General features: G+C 33.0%; 1 protein-coding gene across 6 annotated transcripts in view; it reads right to left on the reverse strand.

Annotated features, from left to right (window-relative positions):
• LOC130443054 (uncharacterized) overlaps nucleotides 1-23,209 on the reverse strand; it is a 61,860-nt gene that overhangs the window by 33,857 nt on the left and 4,794 nt on the right. For all 6 annotated transcript variants that reach the window (XM_056777501.1, XM_056777502.1, XM_056777499.1 and 3 more), the window contains one exon: nucleotides 21,060-21,306. In XM_056777501.1, coding sequence (XP_056633479.1) covers nucleotides 21,060-21,306 — 247 coding nt within the window. The remainder of the gene's footprint in view (nucleotides 1-21,059; nucleotides 21,307-23,209) is intronic.

Consider the following 23,209-nt stretch of genomic DNA (forward strand, 5'->3'; position numbering starts at 1 on the left):
ATGTATAGTTTATGAAAAAAAATTGACTATGCTTAGGAGGCATCAAATCTCATTCATTTTGTGTATGTCATAGCAATGGGTTTCCTTAACTATATTGAAATGAAATGCTATCCCATGTTAAGTTTGCACTTATTCTACAATATGTTTTGGAGCTGATCCCAATTATGGTTTCTGTTTCAGAATTGTTATTTCCATTCTTGCTGCTCATCTCGCAAATAAATGCGGAAGACGATAGCAAATGGGTTTGGGGAGGAAAAAATAGGGAGAGTAGCAGAAACTTCGATTCTAGGTAAAAATATATTCATTGCGTACAATAAATATAATCGTAATTCAGATATCTATCAAATTATATTCGATTGAAAGATTCATAATATACTGTTTCTCTGTTTTGGTGTTAAAACAACATTATTATCGCACGCATTTTCGTAAGAATAAACTCTATTTTCAAAAAACTTTCAGTAATTTTCTGTAGTGGGTTGGTGCCCCTAAATAACAGTTTAATTTTGACAGCTGATGCATTATTCGGTCATGCGTGAGAGTGAGTTTTCAGACAGTAAATGCAGTCATGAAATATGGACAAAACCTACAAATCTACAGAGGAGAAATTTCTTGGAAAAACCTAACTTTAAAATGAATAACTAAAGGAAACTTTCAAATTCAAATAATATTTCCAAAGTGAACTGTCAAACATGAATCAGTACTACCAACTGACTACATACGTTACGATGTAATTTTCCTAAAATATATTCTTAACAATTCTTCTATGAATAAATAATGTGATAACAAGCCGAAACCGAGAAAATAGTATAGAACACTCGTAACAGAAAACCATTCCAGCATTCGTTCCTTCGGTCAATTTGTAACTCTTGCTGAAATGAAAAGTCTTTTGATTGTTATATTTTAATATACTATTTTCAAATGAGCCTTTCAATAGGTAAATATGATTGAAACTGCATGGAAAATACTGATTTCCAATCGCCACAACCAGTTCATGTCAAAACAAGATTTCTAAAGAAAGCCGTTATATTTGCTGATAAATCTTTCGATTTCTATAAGTTTTCTAAAAAAATCTTGTAAGTTATTAAGTTATTAAGAATGGTTGTTATTTCATTTTGTTGAACATAAGCAAATTTTAAAAGTATATATATTACAACAAATATATTGTACTAATGATAATGAGAAATGATTTATGACATTTAAACATAATCGATGATAGAAAAATCCACCCCTATTTTTGATTATGTATAATTAACACATAATTTATAGAGTTCTAAAAGGATATTGACAAGTAATAAAGTTTTGATAGCTCAAAATATTGACAATTCGAAGAACTGATTATACTACAACAAGCGTATAATGATGAATTTTATTCTTCTTCTTCTTTTTCTTCTTCCTGCTGTGTATAGGCATCATTGCCTGTTTTTCTTCACGTCATTGCCTCTGCTCAGTCACCTGGGAGGTTGTCACTCCATCTTTTCCTAGGTCTTCCAAGGCTTCTTTGTCCTGCTGGTGATTTGTCCCTTGATATTTTCACAATTCGATCTTCCGTCATGCGGTCAATGTGCTCATTCCATTTTATCTTTCTATCCAGTACCAAGTCATTAATATTATCTATCCCGCATGTTCGTCTTATGTTTTCACTCCTTTCTCTATCCATTAGTGTTCTTCCCGCTAATCTTCGAACTATTTTTATTTCTGTAGTCTCCAATATCCGTTTCGTTTTAGAGGTCTCAGGTCGGGTCTCTGCTTCATAGGATAATATAGGTCTGATTGCGGTCTTGTATATGCGGGCTTTTGCTTCAGTTCGAATGTATTTATTTCGCCAGATTGTGTCATTTAGGTATGCTGCTGCTCTTGAGGCTCTTGTACCTTGGTTTCTTACTTCCGTCTCCACGTCTCCGTGTCCAGATATTTCGATTCCCAGATATTTAAATTTCATTTCCTGGTATATTATTTTGTTATCCACCACAAGCTTACATCTGATCGGTGTCTTGGAAGTAACCATTGATTTTGTCTTTGCCGCTGATATTATCATATTGAACTTTTTTGCTGTTTTGTTAAATTGGTACAGTAGCCTTTGCAGATCGTCTTCGTTTTCCGCCAACAGTACCACATCGGATTTTATTCAGGAGGATGGAAATTTCGACACGAGCCGAAAGCGAGTCCATAATTCGATAGTAAAGACTATACGTTCTCCACGACTATATACAAAGAGGAAATTCCACTTTGAAAATATATGTTTTGGTGCATGAGCAAGAATCATGTTGTTATCTTGATACAGGTATTTGATAGAACCCTATGAAGCAGCAGATAATAATATCTGTGGTTTATTTTTCGAAGGAAGTGAATCAGTTATCAGGGGTTAAATTCCTATTAGTCCCTGTTATTGTTGAGGTGAGCTTTAGAAGATATTGAGCAGGTATTGGCAAATCACCTTTCTTATTCGTTATTTCCTCTCCAACGTACGAGATACCGCTCATAAAATAGTACGAATCAGCGCCTACTGTAGGCGTGAAAACTAGCTTCAGTTAGTGAAATATTACTTAGCAGAACAGTGTTCCTTGGGCTCTTGTACTACAAATAGTTGGTGGGGGGGGGTATGAGACACTCAATATAAAAGGGAGTGGGTCAGATGTGACCCCCACCTTATCTTTAGAGGATTAGGAGTCCAATTGGGTGATAATTCGACGCTTGATTTCTATCTCCTCCTTTATGCAGAGGTATAATTATTGCCGACTTAAGGCAATTTGAAAAAGTGCCATTTTGAAATAAAATATTTATTAAAGAGGTAGGATAATGTAATGTACATTCCGGCAGACTCGAAAATACTTTCAATGTAAGTTCAAAGCAAAGCTCTGTTAAAACTAGCGTCAGGAAAAAAGATTAGCTAAATAGGCATGCAGGACGTTTTCATAAATATAATACGTTTTCATATAATATAACATTTTCCATTAATATTTCTCCATTCCATGAAAACCATATATGTTTGAATATAGTGTTTCCGACAGGGTAAATATTTCATCATTATTATCACTTTTGCTGATGTCTGAATTCGTTTTGAGAAAGAAAAGTTTCAAATTTATAATGTGAGGTATCATCGATTAATATTTGATTCTTTAAATTGTGACTTGTTTAGCGTGCGTCTATCTGTTTCTTCTGTTAATTAACTACATTGGAGTGACATTGCACCTTATATACTCCAATTCGATTGACAGAAAATTATTTGGAAAATCGTTATATAACATTACCATGCAAACATAATAGAAATTCAATATTGACAAGTTACGTTAATTCTTGAACACGCAATATATCCATTTTATAGACGGCGTTACAGTTTTTTTTTTATTCAAAGGAAATGACTCGCTGTGCAACCAAGTTATAAATCTCTACGAATATTGAGAACGATGTGTCCAGAGAGAGTTGACATAAAAATTAACAGAGAATCAGATTAATAGGAGGATGTATATTGGAAGCGCACTGTTATTCGAAAGCTTGTTCTACCATTAGTTCGGAAATGGAACACTGAAAATTATAGGATATAACGGTTGAAAAAGTATAGCAAATGACCCAATGGTGAAAAGAGGGGCTGAAGCTCGTCCAGTAATAAAAAACTCGTAATTAACAATAACAACAATGCTAACTTCTACATAAGTAATTTGAGAGACAAATTTATCAGAAACTAGCTGACCCGATAGACGTTGTACTGTCTTAACTATGAATATTAAATTTAATTTTTTTGTATTTATTTTGAGATTTCTCAAATTCTACCGGTCCGAATCGGTCCAAATTTTATTCAAAATCTAATTTTGGTCAAGCCCTTTTGAATGGCATCAACCGCGAAGAAATCAGTCAAGTCGTTATGAGAAGTTTACACACACACACACACACACACACACACACACACACATTCGGCGTTGGCAATAAGGAACCTGGTAAATGATATATTTGACCGTGAATCTTTGAAGTAAAATTTTCTCGAATACCTTTTGTTGCACCAAATTTTCTAATTGGGAAATATCTTTATTTTGAAATTCATTCTATTTTTATTGTCGGATAATTTCATACTTAATATGTTTTATTGGTTCAAAAATAAGGATCATTAAAATAAAACCTATTAACTTCTGTTCTCAGAGAAGAAGCGTCCGCCAGATATGAAGTGTATGACGATGATCGACCATATATCAATTATCCACCCAATGGAATAGGTCCAGTTCCAGAACAATATCCAGGGTCTACCATAAATAAGTGAGTATGGGATTTATTATGTTTTCCAGGTATCAAATGTTATGATGTAAAAGTATGTCATTTCTTTAACACTCAAATTTTCTTGATAAAACTGAATAATTAAAAAGTTGGATTTAAGAACCATATTTTGAATACTTTAGAGAGCTTGAAACATATCATTATTAGCGCTGCAACAACAAAAGTATGACTGTATGCCTGAAATGTAGCTGTGAACGATTTCCACAACAGTGCTGTCACTTGGACATCATCAGCTTTTTATACAATGTTACCAAATCTGAAAAAGGTGAAGAATAGGCGAGAAAATTACGTTTTTTATCAGAAAAAAAGGAAATACGCATCCGCACCATCAGTGGCCACACGATACCGACCGTTGTGTGGAGCTGTATTACACGTGTATGTAAACATTTTTCTTGAAAGGTCTAGAGACGTTGCAGGTTCGCTGTAATAAATGTATCCAATTAAGAGGAGAATATGTTGAGTAATAAAATATGGTGACATTGAAATTTTGTTTGGTTCTATAGTAGGCTAAGAATTTTTCAATATATCCTCATAGTTGTTATATGTGGCAATGTTTTGTCACAATGGAAAAAAATTCTCATTCGCGAACTGAGAACAGTAACTTGTAACCTTAAATCCCCAACAGGAGACTCTTCCTCAGGAAGTGGTATTCGGCCTCAGTTAAAGTATATAAAATTAATATTAAATTGGACGTCACCAGCTTTTTAACGTTTAACGCTGGAAACACCTTATAAATTGAATTAAAATAAAAATTAAACAATCCAAAACTATTCCCGGGCACGTAGTCCAAATTAATATTCATTGCTCACAAAATAATAAAGGCTTCAGCAACAAATAAATTCGCATTATCTGCGTATCCAAAAGAGCACTACGAACAAAAGCAATTATAAATTAAAAACAACTCAGATTCGTCTATATATTAAACATAAGGCTGGGATTTATCTATAGAAATCCGGGATGGTTGCAGCTCTCAACTGGATTCCCAGATGTTAGATTTGAGGTTGAGTTTGTAATCTGGAAACTCCCAAACCGGCAGCTGTAGAATAGCGAATATAAAGAATAAAATCACCACAAATTTATTAAAATTTACTTTTGCTTGAAGTATAGATAGGTAGAGGAATAATTGGAATCAATTTCGAGGTTTTATTGAATTCCTCGAATGGAGTGGGAGCCCAATAATAAATTAATTTCTTCAAATACTCGAAAGTTATTATAAATAAATCCGATAACTATTCAAAATGTTTGAAGAAAAAACGTAATAAGTCGACAGGCATGCTACAAACTCAAAATAATGTTGGACTCCCAGATACTCCAACACCAGACCTACCAACGAAAACCTCAACTTTATTTATTTATTGAGAGTCACTTGATGCTGCTGACTTCTTTTCCTAGCCGTGCTGTAGGTTTCTCTTTATCTCTGACCTTGTTTATGTTTTTATTTACTTCTCTGTCACCTTTTCTTGAGAGTATTATAATCTTCTCCTTCCCATTCTCTGTTAACTTCCTTGTCTTTAAGCATGAGTAGCACTAAGATACTTACAGCATCCCATATTTTCATTTTCAAGTCAACTATATATTATAGTTGCGTTTTACGAATTATGGCATTTTAATCAGAAATCCTCAAGTGAAAACATACATTTCTCCTATAATTAGGTTCACTATTGCTGCCAGATTACTAAAAATTAGTTTTGTTTTATGAACCGGATCCCCATTTACTATTGTTTCTACTTCTCTGGTCTTCTCATAAATTTTATCTTTTTGTTTGTCCTTTCGGTTAGTGCATATAACTTTAGATACGATAGTCTTTCATCTAGTGGATTAAATTCTAGTGTATTATGCTTAGCTTCTTACCATTCCATATTTTTCTTATTTGTCATTTCCAAAGGACTACAAGCTAAATACTTTTTTCTATTATTCCTTATTCTTTTTATCGTGTTTCTTCTAGTGCCACTATGTCTACATAATATTTTTTTACATGTTCATAATTAGTTGTTTCCTAAACAAAAGCCTAAATCTACGTAATTGTGTTTATTTACCATTTTTCTTGAGACGTTGATGATATTGAAAACAATATTTTCGAAGATATATTGCATTTCAAATGGAACATGTTTGGTTATAAAAATAAATGCGCTAAAAGATCATTTATCTTATTTGAAATCATACTGTCATCGATGTTTTCGATTTGATATACCGTTTCACAAACATTATACGAGGGCGTTTCGACGGAAGTGGGACTTTCTAAGAAATTTATTTTTCAACGTAATCTCTTTTAGCTCTATACAGTTAGTCCAGCAAGTTCCAAATTTTTCCAAACGATCAAAAACACATCTTTCGGAAGTTCAGCAAAATACGTGTTTGTCACTGCCATCATCTCCTCATTTGTCTTATAACACATTCCAAATCGCATTTTTTTCAAATTTTGAAATAGAATGTAATCGGACGGAACTAGATCATGTGGATTTTTTTTCTAATTTCGTCATCAAAACGTGTCAGCATCAACATAATACTTTTCGGAAACTATAACCCGAACTCATGTTGATGACCTACCAGCTGATTAAGGATCCTAGCCCAGAACGAGATTTAAGTCACAGTTTCTAACGTCATGTTCAATTTTTGGAGGAAATTTCAAATATAAAACATGATGTACAAGAAATTTTGATTTTTATCACTTTTTGAGCGTTAATTCTTCCATGATATTTATTTAGTTGTATAATAGAATCTAGACGATTAATATGTATTATTGAACAGTTATCTAAACTAAACTTTGCAACTAATAAGCCATTTTTATGCTAAAATATCGAAAAATATAAAAACCGGAGACCCCAGAGTAACCTATCAATGATGTTGCTCATGAGAATTAATATTAGAGACTAACTAGAAGAGATAAATAGCATTTAAACTTCAAAAATCCTTAGATAAATGTAACAACCCGTCAGGTAATCATATTTTCTCATTGGTCTACCAGAGTAGAAATGATCATAACATATGACTAGGATCTGATTAACTCGATCAGTTTTTGAACAACAATGAACGTAATCCGGTTTAGTTTCCGATCATAATTGGGTTAACCCGATCATTGTTTCCGAAACGTCCTTTAGGCTAGTTAACTTTTCTAAATAATCAGTTTAGATTCAATATACCTTTGGACTTCAAAAATATTGCGGCCGTATCTTCATTATTCAGTTTATTACTTGTAAACAAGATCTTCGGTATTTTTGTTTCATATCCATAATAATGATCGCAAGTTGTGTCTATTGTGACATATCGATGAAAAAATTTACTTAGATGATATTTGAAGATCTCCAAGCAATCGTTTGAATGTTTGTTGTGAGCGACCTTTCGATTAACCTTAAGCAATTGCGTCACTCACCTTGTGGATAGTTCTACCATATGTTACCTTTGAAGCAAAATATTTGCATATTCGTTTGGTTGAAATATTCACTTAGTTGGCTATTACTACGACTTTAACTATATTCGTGTTTGCATGGTCAGTTTTCAAATCAGAGAACAACTCACAAATAATTCTATGGGACGATGTCCTTTTAGAATCGCATTTAATCAACTTAGCTTCGATTTCGTTCGATATTTTGTCTTTCTCAACAACGTAAACAGCTTTCTCCATATCAGTATTGAAATGAAACAATTTCTTAAATTTATGTAAAATATATATACACGATATCTCTAGTATGGCGAAAAATAACAATCACCATAGCGAAACTGTTGTCAACCTTCGAAAAAACCTTTTATGCCCTCGTATTTTATCAAAAAACTTTTTAAGATCCTTTCTCAGGCTAGATACAATAGGAGTTTCCCCGTGAAGAAAAATTTCCATTTAATTTGATTTGAAAACTCAGTTAATGAGCAGTTAAATTAAATAAGTGTGTTGCTTTTAGGAAAGAATACAGTTTAATGAGTTTTTTCACAATATTTATTCCTTCCAAGATAATTATACGATGCAGGCTTCTTAAACTGAATGTTGAATTGAAATAGATTAAGAAAAGGAGAAAGATTTCGGAATGGAATATAAACATGATAATCAATCAAATTTACGTAGCTGTGCTTTCCCACTTCTCGACCTCACGTTCTTTTCTCGACTGCTACTATTCCATCAAAACACCTCCAATTCCCACAAGCTATATGTCATCATATCACGATATTCCTTTCTAAAAATCAATATTGACACTAAATTCTGATGCTTTTGTCCCGGAGATTGGATTGATCAGCACAGGAATCGAATTTTGCAATAATAGTACATTATTTTTTGATCGATTAGCTGATTAGATTCCAAATTCAAAAGATTTAATTGAGATTCCTTATGTATCCCGATGGATACAAAAAACCCTGTTTTGTGGAAAATATCCTTATTTTCAAATATCATATTACGGGTACATAGCCGCACGCTATCTGACGGTGCCAGTCATAACTTGATCTAGTGGAAACTATAAAATAAATTTTGGATGTTTGGGCACTTTGAGAGGATCTTCTATCATGCCCTAAAACATCGTAAATATAAGTTGAATAATGGAGATACGTGGCGAGGAATTTAAAATTAGAAGAAATACCGAATTATTGACTTCCGATTTTTTGGCTGTGCAGAGAGTTCAAATACCGCGCCTACATCAAGAAGATTAGAGCTTACTGTGCGTAATTATGATATTTCGGACCAACATTATGGAGAAATTGAGAAAATGATTTTATTGCGTTATTATTAACAAAGATGTAGCAGATTAATGTCGTGAATCTACCGAGTGGTAGTCAGTAAAGGACTCAGAAATAGAGACACTTATTAAACAGATAGCGATTGATATGACAGTACCTTTCCTACAAACGAAAAGAGATAATGGATATATCTTAATGGTCCAGGCTACTTTGGTAAACTGACGGAAGTCTACGCACTTCCCAATCAAGAGAAAAAAACTACACTATGAGCTAAAGAGGAATTTCGAGTCTCACGTGCTCAAGAGCTTGAGAATTAGGGAAACAAGAACGGCTCTTTCGCACCCCCTAAGGGACGAAATGTTGTAACGTTTTGATAATACCTTGGAAAAGTTTCTTCGAATATTTGTCAGCGAACATTAAGACGAATAGAACGAACATATATCCGAACATATATAATATTGATGGCTCCCTAATTGATTGTACTTGAAACCACGGGAGCAAATAACGTGTTTGAAACAGAGTTTCGGTTTTATAATCTCTAAGAGCCGAAGAACTACGTTGAGGAATGCGGCTCATTCATGCTGAGGTACGTAACATGGTAAGGCTTATGAAACGATCACATGAAAAGCCGTTATGATATAGGAAGAAACAGTCCTCCAAAACGATATGGCTTCTCTCAATAATCCTATGAGGAGAAGGGGTAGGTTTATTAAGCTTTACAATGACTTGGATAGTCCTTCGACAGTGATTACACGGTTAACGATCTGGTCCACCAAATACAGCGATGCCCCAAAATAAAGATGAGGGTCCCTTTTTTGGATCAGTTTTTTGGATCTTTTAAGGACGTACAGTTTTAGGAGGGAGCAGTGTGGTGGCGACACAATCGCACACATAACTTTATAGTGGAAACTGTAAACGAAATGGTGGGTTATTTCATTTATTGCGTAACCATTGAACTGTGCTTTAGCCACTCTTGGAACAAGTCAGCTATTACTGAATACTCTGGAAAGTCAGGAGCTCACAGTTCAAGAGAAGTGATTGTATATTGGAGATGCGTGGAAAGCAATAAAAGGCAACAATTAATATATTAATTAACAATTAATTTTTTACTACTACTCATTTTGCCACATATAACGATTTTATGACTTAAAATCCGCGGCATGAACCATATGAACAGACAGATCAATAGAATGACATATTCATGGGGCAAAAACAAGATTTCATGTACGCGCAACCTCTTAATTTTGAGATACGAAGTGTTAAAGTTTAACCAAAAATATAACATTCAATTTGGAGTAAATTGGACTCCGATTTTGTTGGACTTATGGTGTTCAAGTGAAAAAAATTGTTTGGTTTTCATCACAAAACAATGCAAATGAGATAAGGAACTAGTATTGTTTTCTAAATGTTTGAGTATCCATAGATCTTATTAATTTAATTCAGTAAATGCCTGATAACTAGCAAGAGGTGTCAACTAACTTATGTAATGTAATGTATTATAAAAGTTTTAAAAAGAAAATACCACATATTGACGATTTCGTTATGAAGATCAGACTGAATTTTCTTCATGTTAAACGCGAATTTTAAAATTATTAGTTCTTAAAACTAGGTGGTGTTCCTTTTTTTTCAAAAATATTTAGGCTAAATCCCGTTTGGACGTCACGCCAATGCAAAAAACAAAACAAGTAGCAACTTGAAACTACTATATTATTGTTATACTTCAAGCTACCGTGTACTATAAGTTTTAAGTTTTGAATATGTTATTAAAAAAATGAAAACACCTACCTACCTCGAAATGACCTTCACAACAAAACCGATTACCTGTACTTGATAAAACGTTTACTATCCTTTTTAATTGCATTAGACTATATTTTCCGTAAATTTTCTCCCTTGAGGATACATAGGTACTTTTGGTCTATACAATATTTATAAAGAGCCTTTGTCGATCCAGGCTTCGACATCTTAACAAAAAAATACAACTGATACGACGGGATAGGATGGTAAAATAAAACAACGCTGCTGTAGCTTGTCAAGTAAACCTCGATCGGCGCTAATGACGTAAGCAAGCGATTGGCGCGTTGCAAGAAGAAATAAGGGCAGAGGAAATATTACTTTTGAAAATTCATATGAGGTTTATTATGGGTGCTAGAGATGAGCGGTAAATTGCAAAATTTTCCAGATCCATTGGATTATGGTTTGGGATACTTTGAAAAGTCGTTAGACCAAAAATACGAAATGTGACACCGCTACTTCATAATTGTGATTCTTTTTTTTTTATTTTATTACGAAGTTTAGCAAGAACGTTATGATCTTGATTAATGGTTTCACCTTCAGGAACACAGTGATGGTACACATTCCTACCATTACGGAAATTGTACAACTGTTGTATGATTTAAAAAAAAAAGACATTTTTCTAAGAATTTATTAAATCTCACTTCTATTTGTTTTGAATTTAGTGATATTCCATGGATCAACGTGATGCTTCAGTTTCTTATAAAACTATTAAAAACGTAAGTTTAAAGTTGGATAGGTGTTGGTAGACAGAATTAATAACGAACACGTGATGAGAAATATGTTGTAGCATTAGAAAATATCACACTTACAATATCGTTTGATGCCTCCCAGGAATTAACATCACATAGATTTGGTTCTTTCATGATACATATTGATTAACTACTGCATTTTCATCAATTATTGAAATTCATATATATTGTGGAAACTCAAAACAACGCACAATTAGAAAAACTGTGTAAACCAAACATCTAAATATTAAATAAGGGGATTCGTCCCTTTGTTTTGCTCCTGACACGATAAAAAATTGTTGAAGATATCACTTTTATTTATTAGATAATGTCCGTTCAACTATTTTTTAACGATGTTCTAATATCACTACTACTTTCCTAAAGAAGTTTGCATCTTTTGATTATGTTGAACCTGGATGGATCCATGACTCAATTATTCTCTATATACTCTAATCTAGTTAGAAAATACGACTGTCAATATCTTTTCCAGATTCCTTGATTGCATCTTTTAACATTTCTGGTACCCATCAGCAGACATTTTTCACATGTTGCGTAGTAAATATATTTTAAACTACATGGTATGAGTAGTTATTCATCAATCTTGTAACATAGGATCATAGCCTTTAAAACATTTTGGTGCGTGGTAGAAGTTATGGGTGCTTCAACTGGATATTTACCTGTAAAAGACTGTTTACCACATTCAATATCACGACTAAAAGCCGACTATCTCCAAGCTTGGAGATTATCGTATCCCCCGACTGTAATTGAACCTAAAGAAGTGGTAATGACCAGGAATGATCTGATTTTCTTGATGTGGCGCACTCCCAATTGTTTGAGGATGGAAGCTCCTCTATATAAAACGACAGCAACCCTGCTCATTTATTGCTGTATCAAAGCTTGCCTACACCTCGCAAAGCAGAAAATATGTACCTAGAGAACGATAGGGCTATACAAGCCGATCAATACTGGACCTTTAGCAAAAAAGCGTGCCCTGGACAGGCTAATCAGCTCCTTAATGCGATCCATACCAATAGTGGGATGTGATTCTCTCGATTTCGGGCTTCAACAAGTTAAAACTTGTCAGTTTCTGTCGTATGTCTATAGGTATACGACGTGATGATGAATAATTATTTTGATTTTTGGGTCAGTGGCGAAGCAAAGGGATCAACCTACTTATCAAATTCGTAACAAAATAATTACTTCAACAATTTTTTGTAGACCCAACGGAGTTTACGATAATAGTAATCAAATTTACGGAAGTGGAGGACAGGGCACCTATTACCCCGATGACAGACCTGGGCCTGGTATTCTGACCGGACCTACACAAGAGGGTCCTTTCAAAGAATTCGACAGATGTAAATGTACCGAAAGATTCAATTGCAATACGCCTGGAATATCATATGTAAGTGAAATACGCATCATGCATTCTGTATTAATTGATGCATTAGGTACTGTGTAATTTTTGTCTAACTTTTCCTTAAATAGATAATTTTGATCAGATATTGAAGAATCTCAATAAATTCTTCAGTTATTAAGTGTACCACCTTTCAAATTTAAGGGCAAAATTACTATTGCCAATATATCTTGTCAAAATTTAAGTCATTTATTTTGTGGTTTACTCGTAATTTGAAGAGAAAATGTAGAAGAGTGAATTTCTTGAACTAGTTAAGTATCTTTTGAAACAAACTATTAATCAAACCAAGCTAAGGTATGAATAAGAAAAAATTTCAATCATAAAAAAGTGATTTAATTATTTTGGAACAAAATTGAACGTTGTTAAATGTTTAGATGCTGAATTAAGTTCTGTATACTCTAAAAAATTTTAAAAAATCAGCAAGAACAACATGTGAACTACTTTTAGCAAGAAATCTTGCTTCAACTATCAACTTATCCATTGGTCAAACAACTTTTAATATAATTTTAAAAAAAGTTTATAAAAAGATCTGCTGCACGATGAAGTGGTTTTAGTAAATAACCAATTAATTATAAAAAGCAACCAATTCATTCAGGACATACTAATTCAAGAAAAATCTAGACATTGTATTGGCAGATTGAGTTCTCTCAAGCTCTAATTGTGCATCCCCGTTACCTATTTTCACATTTCTCTACCAAATCCTTTTCTCTTGCTCTCCATTTTACAAAATATATCCAGCTCATCAAAGTTGTTGGTTTATCATTATTTTAATTACAGATTCAATATTCGAATATTCTCTTATTCTTTCATTTTTTATTTGATCTTCTCTGGTAACACCTCTGAATGCGTAAGTACTTTCAAGGTAATTTGGCAGTACCCAGTATAAGGACTGGTCGGAATATATATTTATACACGTCCATTTTGTTTTTTGTTATTTTTCTTCTTCCCAGAAAATTTCTGATTAATGCAGTGTTTTCCATAGTGATCCACGTGAACCCCCAGGGGTCTAGTTCCTCGTTACTTTATATATAAGTACATTTATATTAATTCCCAATTTTTTCGGTCGGTGTCAAATGCTTTTTTTGAGTATTAAAATGATAACTTTCATTCATCTACATTGGCTATAATAACTTTATTAGTGTTTGTAGACACTTCTCTACCATTTTTTGTAGTATTTCGGATATAACATTATCGTAGCTTAGTGCCTGATCTCTTTTTAGCTTCTGTACTGCTTGATCCACTTCTTTTGTTTATATCAGTTGTTCTATGTTATCGTTTTCTAGTTCTAGATGACTTTCATCTTGGATCTCGAGTTATTCCTTTGCTTCAGCATTGTGATTAACTTATTAAAAAATATGAAAGACTCAATCAAAACTAACCAGAAGCTTTCTCATTAGATTTCATGTTATATCGAATTATTATTATCATAAGTCTTAGAAATAATTGAAACTTTTCTGAAAGGGAAGTTCAAGCTAAAGTTCAAAAATACGCCAATGAACCATATGAAAATGAATCAAGTGATTTTGATATCAATGTGTAAATGTTTCTTCAAACCTTCCCCCCTTATTTGACAGAAGGAAATATTTTGATTTAACAACAATCGTTGAAAATCAAATATGGATTTAGTAATAAGTGGGGATTTTATTAGAAGGTGAAAAACCGCCTGGATGGCTCTAATTTTCAATGAAATATAAAAATAACTGTAAATTTCTAATTTAAATCTTTAGGGACATTGTGATGTTGGTAAACGTTACTGTTGTTATTCCACAAAAAAAAGTAATATTGGAGGTCCTTTTCCGAGTAGACCCATCCATTCTCCAGAAAATGGTGTTTTAGTTGGTCCAGGTGGACCAGTTGGTGGTAATTATCATCAGAGACCAATTGGATCATTTGGAAGTTCTGTTCGACCAGGAGGCTTCGGATTAGTGGGAGGAAGACCCATAGGGTTAGGAGGTAAGCTACGCACTTTCTACGATTTCCAAATCATAGTAATAACATTATCCATCTTCTAAAACATATGAAAATTACTCCCTCTCTCTCTCATAAGAATTATAGTGTGATAAAGATTAATAAAAGTAAGGGAGAGCTAATTAATCGGTAACAGTGCTAAAGGAGATTGGTAAACTCAGTCGAGATGCTCATACTATTTTCTGTACAACCTTGCAAAAATTATGAAAATAGTTGTCATTTTTTACAACGGAAAAATTAAATTGTCAGAATGATCTGTTACGTTTAGTGCTGCTCTAGTGCTCAATTCTCCAAGAAGTGGATTTGAAAATTAAAGTTACTATTATAAAATTGCCTCGAGTGTGTAGAAGTTTTCAACTGGAATTTTTAGGACAAGATCGTAGGAGGCTTTGGATCTCAAACCACATGGACGATCGCAATTGAAGAGCTTGGAAGGATGATTGTTATGCTAGATACGATGTTTCCAGATAACCAGTGGCAAGTTGTTGAATATACATTATCCTCCATAGCAGCAGTTGAGAAGACATCGACCAACATATCATATCCCAGTTCCAGTGTATGAGGAATACTGAATTTAGTATACAGCAAATAAAGAAGTATTAACACCCAAAGTCCTTAAGAATGATTAAACTTTTTTGGTCAGTAAGAGTATACTGACAATTATTGTTTTAACTCTTTTGTTATGAATCATACTTAGATAGAACAAATAATTTTCTTTTCAGGTGGGCAAAACATACATTCGCCTGCTAATGGGATTCTTGTAGGACCTGGAGGACCATCTCGACCTCATTATGGGCTGAGCAATGGCTATATATCTAGATCAGCGAATAATCAAAAAGATTGATTTTATAAATGTTCATAACATTCTAAAGAAAAGTAATTGCTAGAATTCAAAAGAATATTGTACCAAAAAGTATCGATACCATGGGTTAAAGTACTGCTAAAAATAAATCTTTTTAGTAAAAAAATCTTGTTTTTTATTGATTAATCAATATCCTTAATTTTTACTACTTTTTTGTCTGATGAGATATTTTATTATTTTATTATGAATATCAATAGTGATGCAACATTTCCAGGTTATTATTAAGAGGTTTATCTATTAAATAATTGAACCGACCTTACAATAATTTCGATCCAACAACAATTATAGGAGAAATGTTATTTCCTTTAAAGCACATAATATCATAATACTCTTAGTATGTATTGGTGACAGCTTTTGTCCAAACCACTACCACTTCCCACCACCGTAGACTGTAACGTCCTTTTTGATGAAAATATCTCTCCTGTAAGTGAATCTTTGAGGTTAGTAAACAAAAAAAAAGTCGCTGGGGGCATATAAAGTGAATAAGGTGAGTGGTAGAACAATTGCAGTGTTTTAAATTTGGCCACAGCATTCACTGAAGTCCGAGAAGGTGCATTGTTCCAATTTAAAAGTACTTTCATGCTTTTCAAATGTAGTGGCTTCTTTGCAATTTCTCCCTTTCCCTTATCAAACAATAATGCGTTATACTCCTGTTATAGTTTTACCTACTTGAAGATAGGCGTTGAAAATAAGGCCTTGGCTATCTCAAAAAACGGTTAGCTTTCTGGTAGATGGAACCGTCTTTGCCTTTTTTGAAGCAGATTTACTTTTTTCAATTCATTGCCTTGGCTATTTTTTCCTTACAGAAGTATAGTGTAGGAACCAGGTAAAAAGCCCCATCTATTTTGTTCGAATCGCTTCAATAAGGCCCGAGAGATGTTCAATTGAGTGCGCTTCAAGTCCAAAAAGAGCAAATGTGTCAAATGCGTTCGATCGTTCAGTCACATTTGGTGAATTTTTATAATGATATTGCTGGTTGTCGAAGTTTTTGGTCGTCCCGAGAGCTCATTTTACGGTCGTAAATAATGGTGCAGAGTGTCCGTACACAGTGTCTAACTCTTTTATTTGCGTAGACATTTCAAAATCAAATATTTAATGACAGCTCCATACTCTTTTTTTTTTCATTTTTCAGGAGGTTCTTACTCGTATGAAATTAAGATGAGTCTTTCCTATAACAAAATGTCCTCAGATCACCCCTTTCCCAGATATCCCCCTTAAATGGTGGTCGCTATAGTTGAGTTATTATTTGTTTTTTCTAAATTTTCAATGGAGCTAAGAAAATTTTGTAATTTTCGTGCACTCGTAAAGGGCTAACCACGAAAATTTTTTCAATATTCCTGTTACATTATACGGTGGTGAAATTAGCAACCCCTACTTTTTTGCAAGGTGGAGTTTTATGGAATAATATTATAACGTTTGTTTTATTTAAAAATATTTATTATTGTATAATTTTTTCCCGACACCAATAGCTGAAGAGAAAAAAAATAAACATCGTAATCGAGTTTTTTTCAATAAATTGAGTGGAAAACAGTAAATATTTGAAATGTAATACGATTTCTTGCGGTGTCGCGATTCTTCAAATCGTTGATATCAACTATGGGGTCGTGTATAATAATGATTTAAGGTAACTCCATAAACATAAATAACAAGGATTTAAATCTGGAGATTGAGGAGGCCAATGTTGGGCCCTCATCGACCAATCCAGCGGTTGGTATATGTAACTAAATATTGCCTAGCAGTCCAGCTGTAGTGTGATATTGAGTGCGATGTCTTCAATTACTTCAGGGAGATCATTTTATAGGAAACTGTTAAGGCAGAAAATGTAACCCGATTAAATTATTCCTTATAATGGTGTAAATCAATTTCATTAAAAATTCCTTTTTTACCATTACATTTCTGGAAACGGTCAGTGTTGAATTTCTCTTGCTTCTTTGCCTATTTTAACATTCGAGGAACCATCAGCAGAAATTTTTTTCATGTTGAGGAATTAATATTAAGTATTTCGGGTATTTTTACTAAATATTTCTAAATAAAGTATTTGCGAGTGATGGCTATTACTCATTCGAATGAATTTCATTATTCATCCCATAAACAAAACAATCTCATGAGTAATAACCATCGTTACTCGTTCATTGATTGATTTAATATTATTTTCATTAGTATATTATTGATTGATACAATTATACAAATTGTTAATGGCTGTTTATATTATGCTTAATGCCGAAATTAGATGGAACCGTCAAGAATATAATTTATTACCAAGTTGGCAAAGACTTCTTTTGAATTTATATACATCCTTCTATTCAAAGAATATTCTTTCATTCTCACAAACTTTTATGAACAACTTAGCATTTTGCATCTCCATAAAATATGGTAACAAGTTTTCCAGATACGCAAAACAAAAAGAAACAATTCCAATGTTTTATTGTATAGATTGGTTTCACACCATTAGAATTCAAGATTGTTTGCTACAAAACAACAGACCATCATCCAAAAGTTTACGGAAAGTAAACAAAACTTGGACTTGTAACAAAGATATTGAAACTTGAAGGTTTAACATTGTTAGTTAAACAATTAGGTAGCTACCAACTTTCCTGTTTATCCTAAGAAGTAATACAAGAAACAAATCTTAATTCATATCCAGAGCTGCATTAAGGAAATACTTCCAATTTGCTATTGGTTTAACATTAGTTTCTACTTATTCCACTAGATCAGGGATGGGGAAAATTTTTTCTACGCGTGCCAATTTTTGCTAACAAAACATTTTGCGAAACATTATCCACCGAAATAAAAATATTGCTATAATTTTTCTGAAACACCAATTTATTGTGCACTATTAGAAAATAACATTCTTAATTACAATTAATTGAACTGAACTTAGCTGCGAAGTAGTTGTGATGCTGAAATTTTTAACAATGGAAAAAGGTGGTCATCCGAAAGCCTATTACGAAGACAATTTTTTCTACTTTCATTATTGAAAACGTTTGTTCGCACAAATAGCTTGTACCAAACATTATTTTCTATGCGTGGGCAATTATATTTGGGTATTGTGTCCTAGATAAGGACTTATAAATTTCAATCTGCTGGTGTTCAAAAATAGTTGCTTCAAATAGATATTACATTGCTTCTCAATTAATTCAATTTTGAAGCTAGCGGATGTTTCGGCGATGCTGACATTAAAAGACATCAAAAGAATATTTAACGACGGCTCAATTTCCTTAAAATCTTGAAATCACTTCTCAAATTCCTCGTGCAGTTTTGTCAGTTGTCGAGTGAACCTATTTAATCTGAGACAGGTGATATACTCAGTTTGGAAAAATGGGTTAGTTCATGTTTCCCTACACAACTGCAAAACAATTTAATCTGCAATTTGGAGGCTTTTAAATGTCCCCAAAGCTCATGTAAGAAAATATTTTTGGCCTGAACGTTCGTATTTAATTTGTGTGACAGCAAATCTGTGTAAAATGTGAAATCAGCGAGCCAATTTTCTTCAGACATGATCTTGAAGTGGTCTATTTGCCTTACACCGTCAGATAGTCTTGAATCTCCTTTCTTAAGTTCCATACTCTCTCGAAAGCATCTTAACCATCTTACTTTAGTGTGGTAAAGAAGATCTGAGAACTCGCATTCGGTAGATTTTAGAAATGCTTGTCGATGCATCAATCCCTTTGAACGTATTTTGTTGATAAGTTTAAGAACCAAATTTAAAACGGGTGTTATTTCAATAGCTGCTTTAAACACCATATCCTGGTGTGTTGAGCAATGCAGAAATAATACATTATTATTATGGGTTTCTTTGCAAAATATACGTATAAACCCCAAATTGCTACCAATCATATTGGGTGCTACATAATTTGTCCACGGGCAAGTTAAATTTTGAAATAACGTCAAAACAAGAATCGTAAATAATTTTCCAAGAGGTTTTTTCTTTTAAGGATTGTAAGGATGCTAATTCTTCAGTTATGTTGAACTCTGAATCAATTCCTCTAATAAACATAAAAAATTGGGCAGTATCGCTCACGTCTGTGCTCTCATCGATGGTTAGAGAAAAGTATTCGAATTCATTACAATTCCTTTCCAATTGTAACGATAATTGTTCAGCGATGGCGTCAATTCGATCAGTTATCGTTCTCCGTGATCAAGCTAAGGATTGAAACTGTTTACTTTTTTCTGGACAAATAATATTGCTTACAGACACCATACAATCTTTTACAAATTCAGCATCCGATAATGTTCGCTTACTTTTAGCAATTTTGTAAGCTAAAACATAACTTGCCAATGTTGGCAAGTATCAGATTGCTTCGTGAACATGTTCTGCTGTACACGAAACTTTTTGCCTTTTATATTTATTTTACGTTCGCATGTTTTTTTGAGAAGTGTCGAGACAAATTGAAATCTTTAAAAACTGCAACTGTTTCATTACAAATAAGGCAAACTGATTTGCTTTTAAATTCTGTGAAAAAATATTTCTTTAAAAAATAGACACTCAGAATCGGCACGGCATACTCGAGCTTCATTTTCGGTTTTCGCTCATACCTCTTGTCCATGCTCGCACATGTTTTATGCGCGACGTGCACTGCCATTACTGCCAATTGATGAGAATGAAATTTCCAATAATACGAAAACTTTACTTGATTTCTGTTTAATGGTCGCTGGCCGAAATTCAACGCTTTGCGGGATGAAGATGGCCCGCGGGCCGTAGTTTCCCCATCCCTGGACTAGATCAATACAAAAAATACAATACAATTTGAATCATATCAGCCCATAGTAAAATTACTTCAACATCTATTCGGATTGATCTGCAAGTATGTCTACGGTAAACTTCCAATTGATTGTGCCCTACTGGCAAAAATCTCGCTCTGTTTTGTAATAAACGTTTTCATTTACTTTTCCATTCTTAGATTAATATGTTCATGTTAGTAAATAAACGTAACTGTCGCGCTTATATTTATTGTTCCGAAGTACAAAATTTATGATCAATGAATAAACTTCAATGTACAATTTCAAAATCGTCTAGAGGAAGATAATGAACTTATGAGATTGTGGAATTTAATCTGTTGTGTTCTCAGTTACAAATGAATGTTAAATGAATTCAGGAGCAGTGATAACATTACGTACAATTAAAATGAGTAATATTCAAGAATGTTTTATAGTGTAAGGGCAAACAAACAGTATCACAATAAATTATAAACAATGTAATATAATTCATTCGGAGAGGATTTCAATTTGTTTCATGTTAAGTAACAAACGGAATATTAGAAGAATTAGATTTAACTAGATTGATCACACATAAGCATACAAAAGATTGTACAGATTGTCTAAAAAAACTATAGGCAAGTGAAAAAGCAGAAGCATATATCTACTCACTTACCTATAGTGGTAATAACTATGATGGAATAGAAAAGTGCTCCGGTGCGTGTCCACTGAACTTTATCAGGATCTTCTTCCCCGTCCCATCCTTCTTTGTTCATTTTATCTAACAAAGAATGTTCGAAAGCCATTAGGTATTTCATGGCACCTTTGGTAAAATTCTTTTGATCCAAAGCTCTCATTTCTTGGGTGAAGTTCCAAAGATGATGGGTAACATTTTCACGAATTTTATAAATGCCACGTTTAATCTGGAAATAAATTGAAAAAAAGTTTGTTGATTTATTGCTTCAATCATATTTAGTTCAGTTTAAATCAAACCACCATTGACCATACGGTCATTTCAAATATTATTACAGAATAATCTAAATATTTCCTTAAATTTTCCCCAAACAAAAATTGTACGGAACAAATTTCATCGAAAATACGATCTTAGGTTATTCCATATAGTAAGGAGGTCAAAGTTTTGTATTCTTAACAGTTTAGTTGCAAATTGCGGTTTGCGGAAAATCGGTCTTTTAACAGTTAATGAAAAAACAATTGTTTCAACTCATTTACATGAAATGAAAAAGTGTTAATGACACAGTGAAATTTCCGTCTGTAGAAAAAGTTGTCATGGTTCGAGATGATGAGGATTAGCCTGAACAAAGTCGAAGCACAATATGGAAACTTTTAAAAGAAGTAGATTTTCACCGGAAAAAAAAGAAATGCATAACCGAAGAAGAAAAATATTTTATTTAAATGAAACATGGATCAATGAGGGATACACACCAAATAAATCTTGGCAAGACAGGAAAGGGAAGCAGACTGATAATAGTACACATCGGCATCATATGGTTTTGTTGAATGTGACTTTTGAATCAACTCATTCTAGGGACTACCCTGAAATGTTGATGTTATTAAAGAATGGCTAGAACAATTTGTTCCTCAGAGCTGTATAATAATAATTAATAGTGAAAACTTGTAGATTTTAGAATTGCCCACAATAAAGTGGTTGAAAAAAGATTCTCAGAATTTGCTAAATTGAACGATATTAATTTCCATTCCGATTCTGTGATTGATGAAATTGCAGATAATTGTGAAATGACAGTGGCTAGATCTCCAACATATCATTACGAACTAAACCCAAGTGAACTCGTATGGGCACAAGGAGACGTTTCAATAAAAATAATTCTTTCCAAAAATGTGATATTGAAGAGAAAATGTAAAAATTGTATAATATTACATATGAAATGATTACCGCTTCTTGTCAATATTGGTTGCAACAGCTCATCATCTGATTTCTATTCTAATTTGGATATGTAAGAAGTGCTTTTCTTATACTGATGAGTTTTTATATTTAAATTATTCTTTATCAACGTTAGATTGTTTAAAAATGAGAGTTTAAACCCTTATATACATATATAACCAGTATGACATAATGTTCTCCATACCTTGTGGAAAAATGAAACATTGTAGAAATATTGCATTTTTACCTTCAGCTGTTTGGAAGTTATAAGCATTTTTATTAAGTAAAAATATAAGTATGCACCCGATATATTCATTATATTTATACAAATTTAATTTGGCGCGAAAATACTGGATGTATAAATTGAAGTGATGCGCCTTTGGATTACGAATCCATTATTATATTACTCTCTCATTCATAAAAATTGACTATAGACCAGTCTTAGATAATAATGACTGAAATCAAAAAGTATTTGTTACTTTTGATCTTTTCATATGTTTTCTACTGTGGCACTATTTATTTATATTCGTTGTACAGCTAGGTCACTAATAAACGCTATACTACTACTATAACTGCAAGATTGCCACTAAAAATTGCTAGACTTGGACTCAGGCTAGATACAGTGAATCTTCAAAAGTTTTTACTCAGGGGCGTACTTTAATGTGAAGATAATTTTAATGATAATCAATAATAGATAAAAGAATCTTAGTCTTCTTACAGAAACAGAAAATTGGAATACAAAATCTAAAGAAATGGATGATACTATTAGGATAGCTTCACCTGACATGAAAAAGCCGATACATTCAAATTACTTGAAAAAATTCCACATATGGAACTTGGTTACAAATTAAAAGTGTAGTTTCTAGATTTCCAATCGTTCGTGGCTAAAACTTTTAATTTTATGGACGAGGATGTGGTCCAACACA

Source organism: Diorhabda sublineata, chromosome 4, assembly GCF_026230105.1.
Source record: "Diorhabda sublineata isolate icDioSubl1.1 chromosome 4, icDioSubl1.1, whole genome shotgun sequence".
Lineage (NCBI taxonomy): Eukaryota > Metazoa > Arthropoda > Insecta > Coleoptera > Chrysomelidae > Diorhabda > Diorhabda sublineata.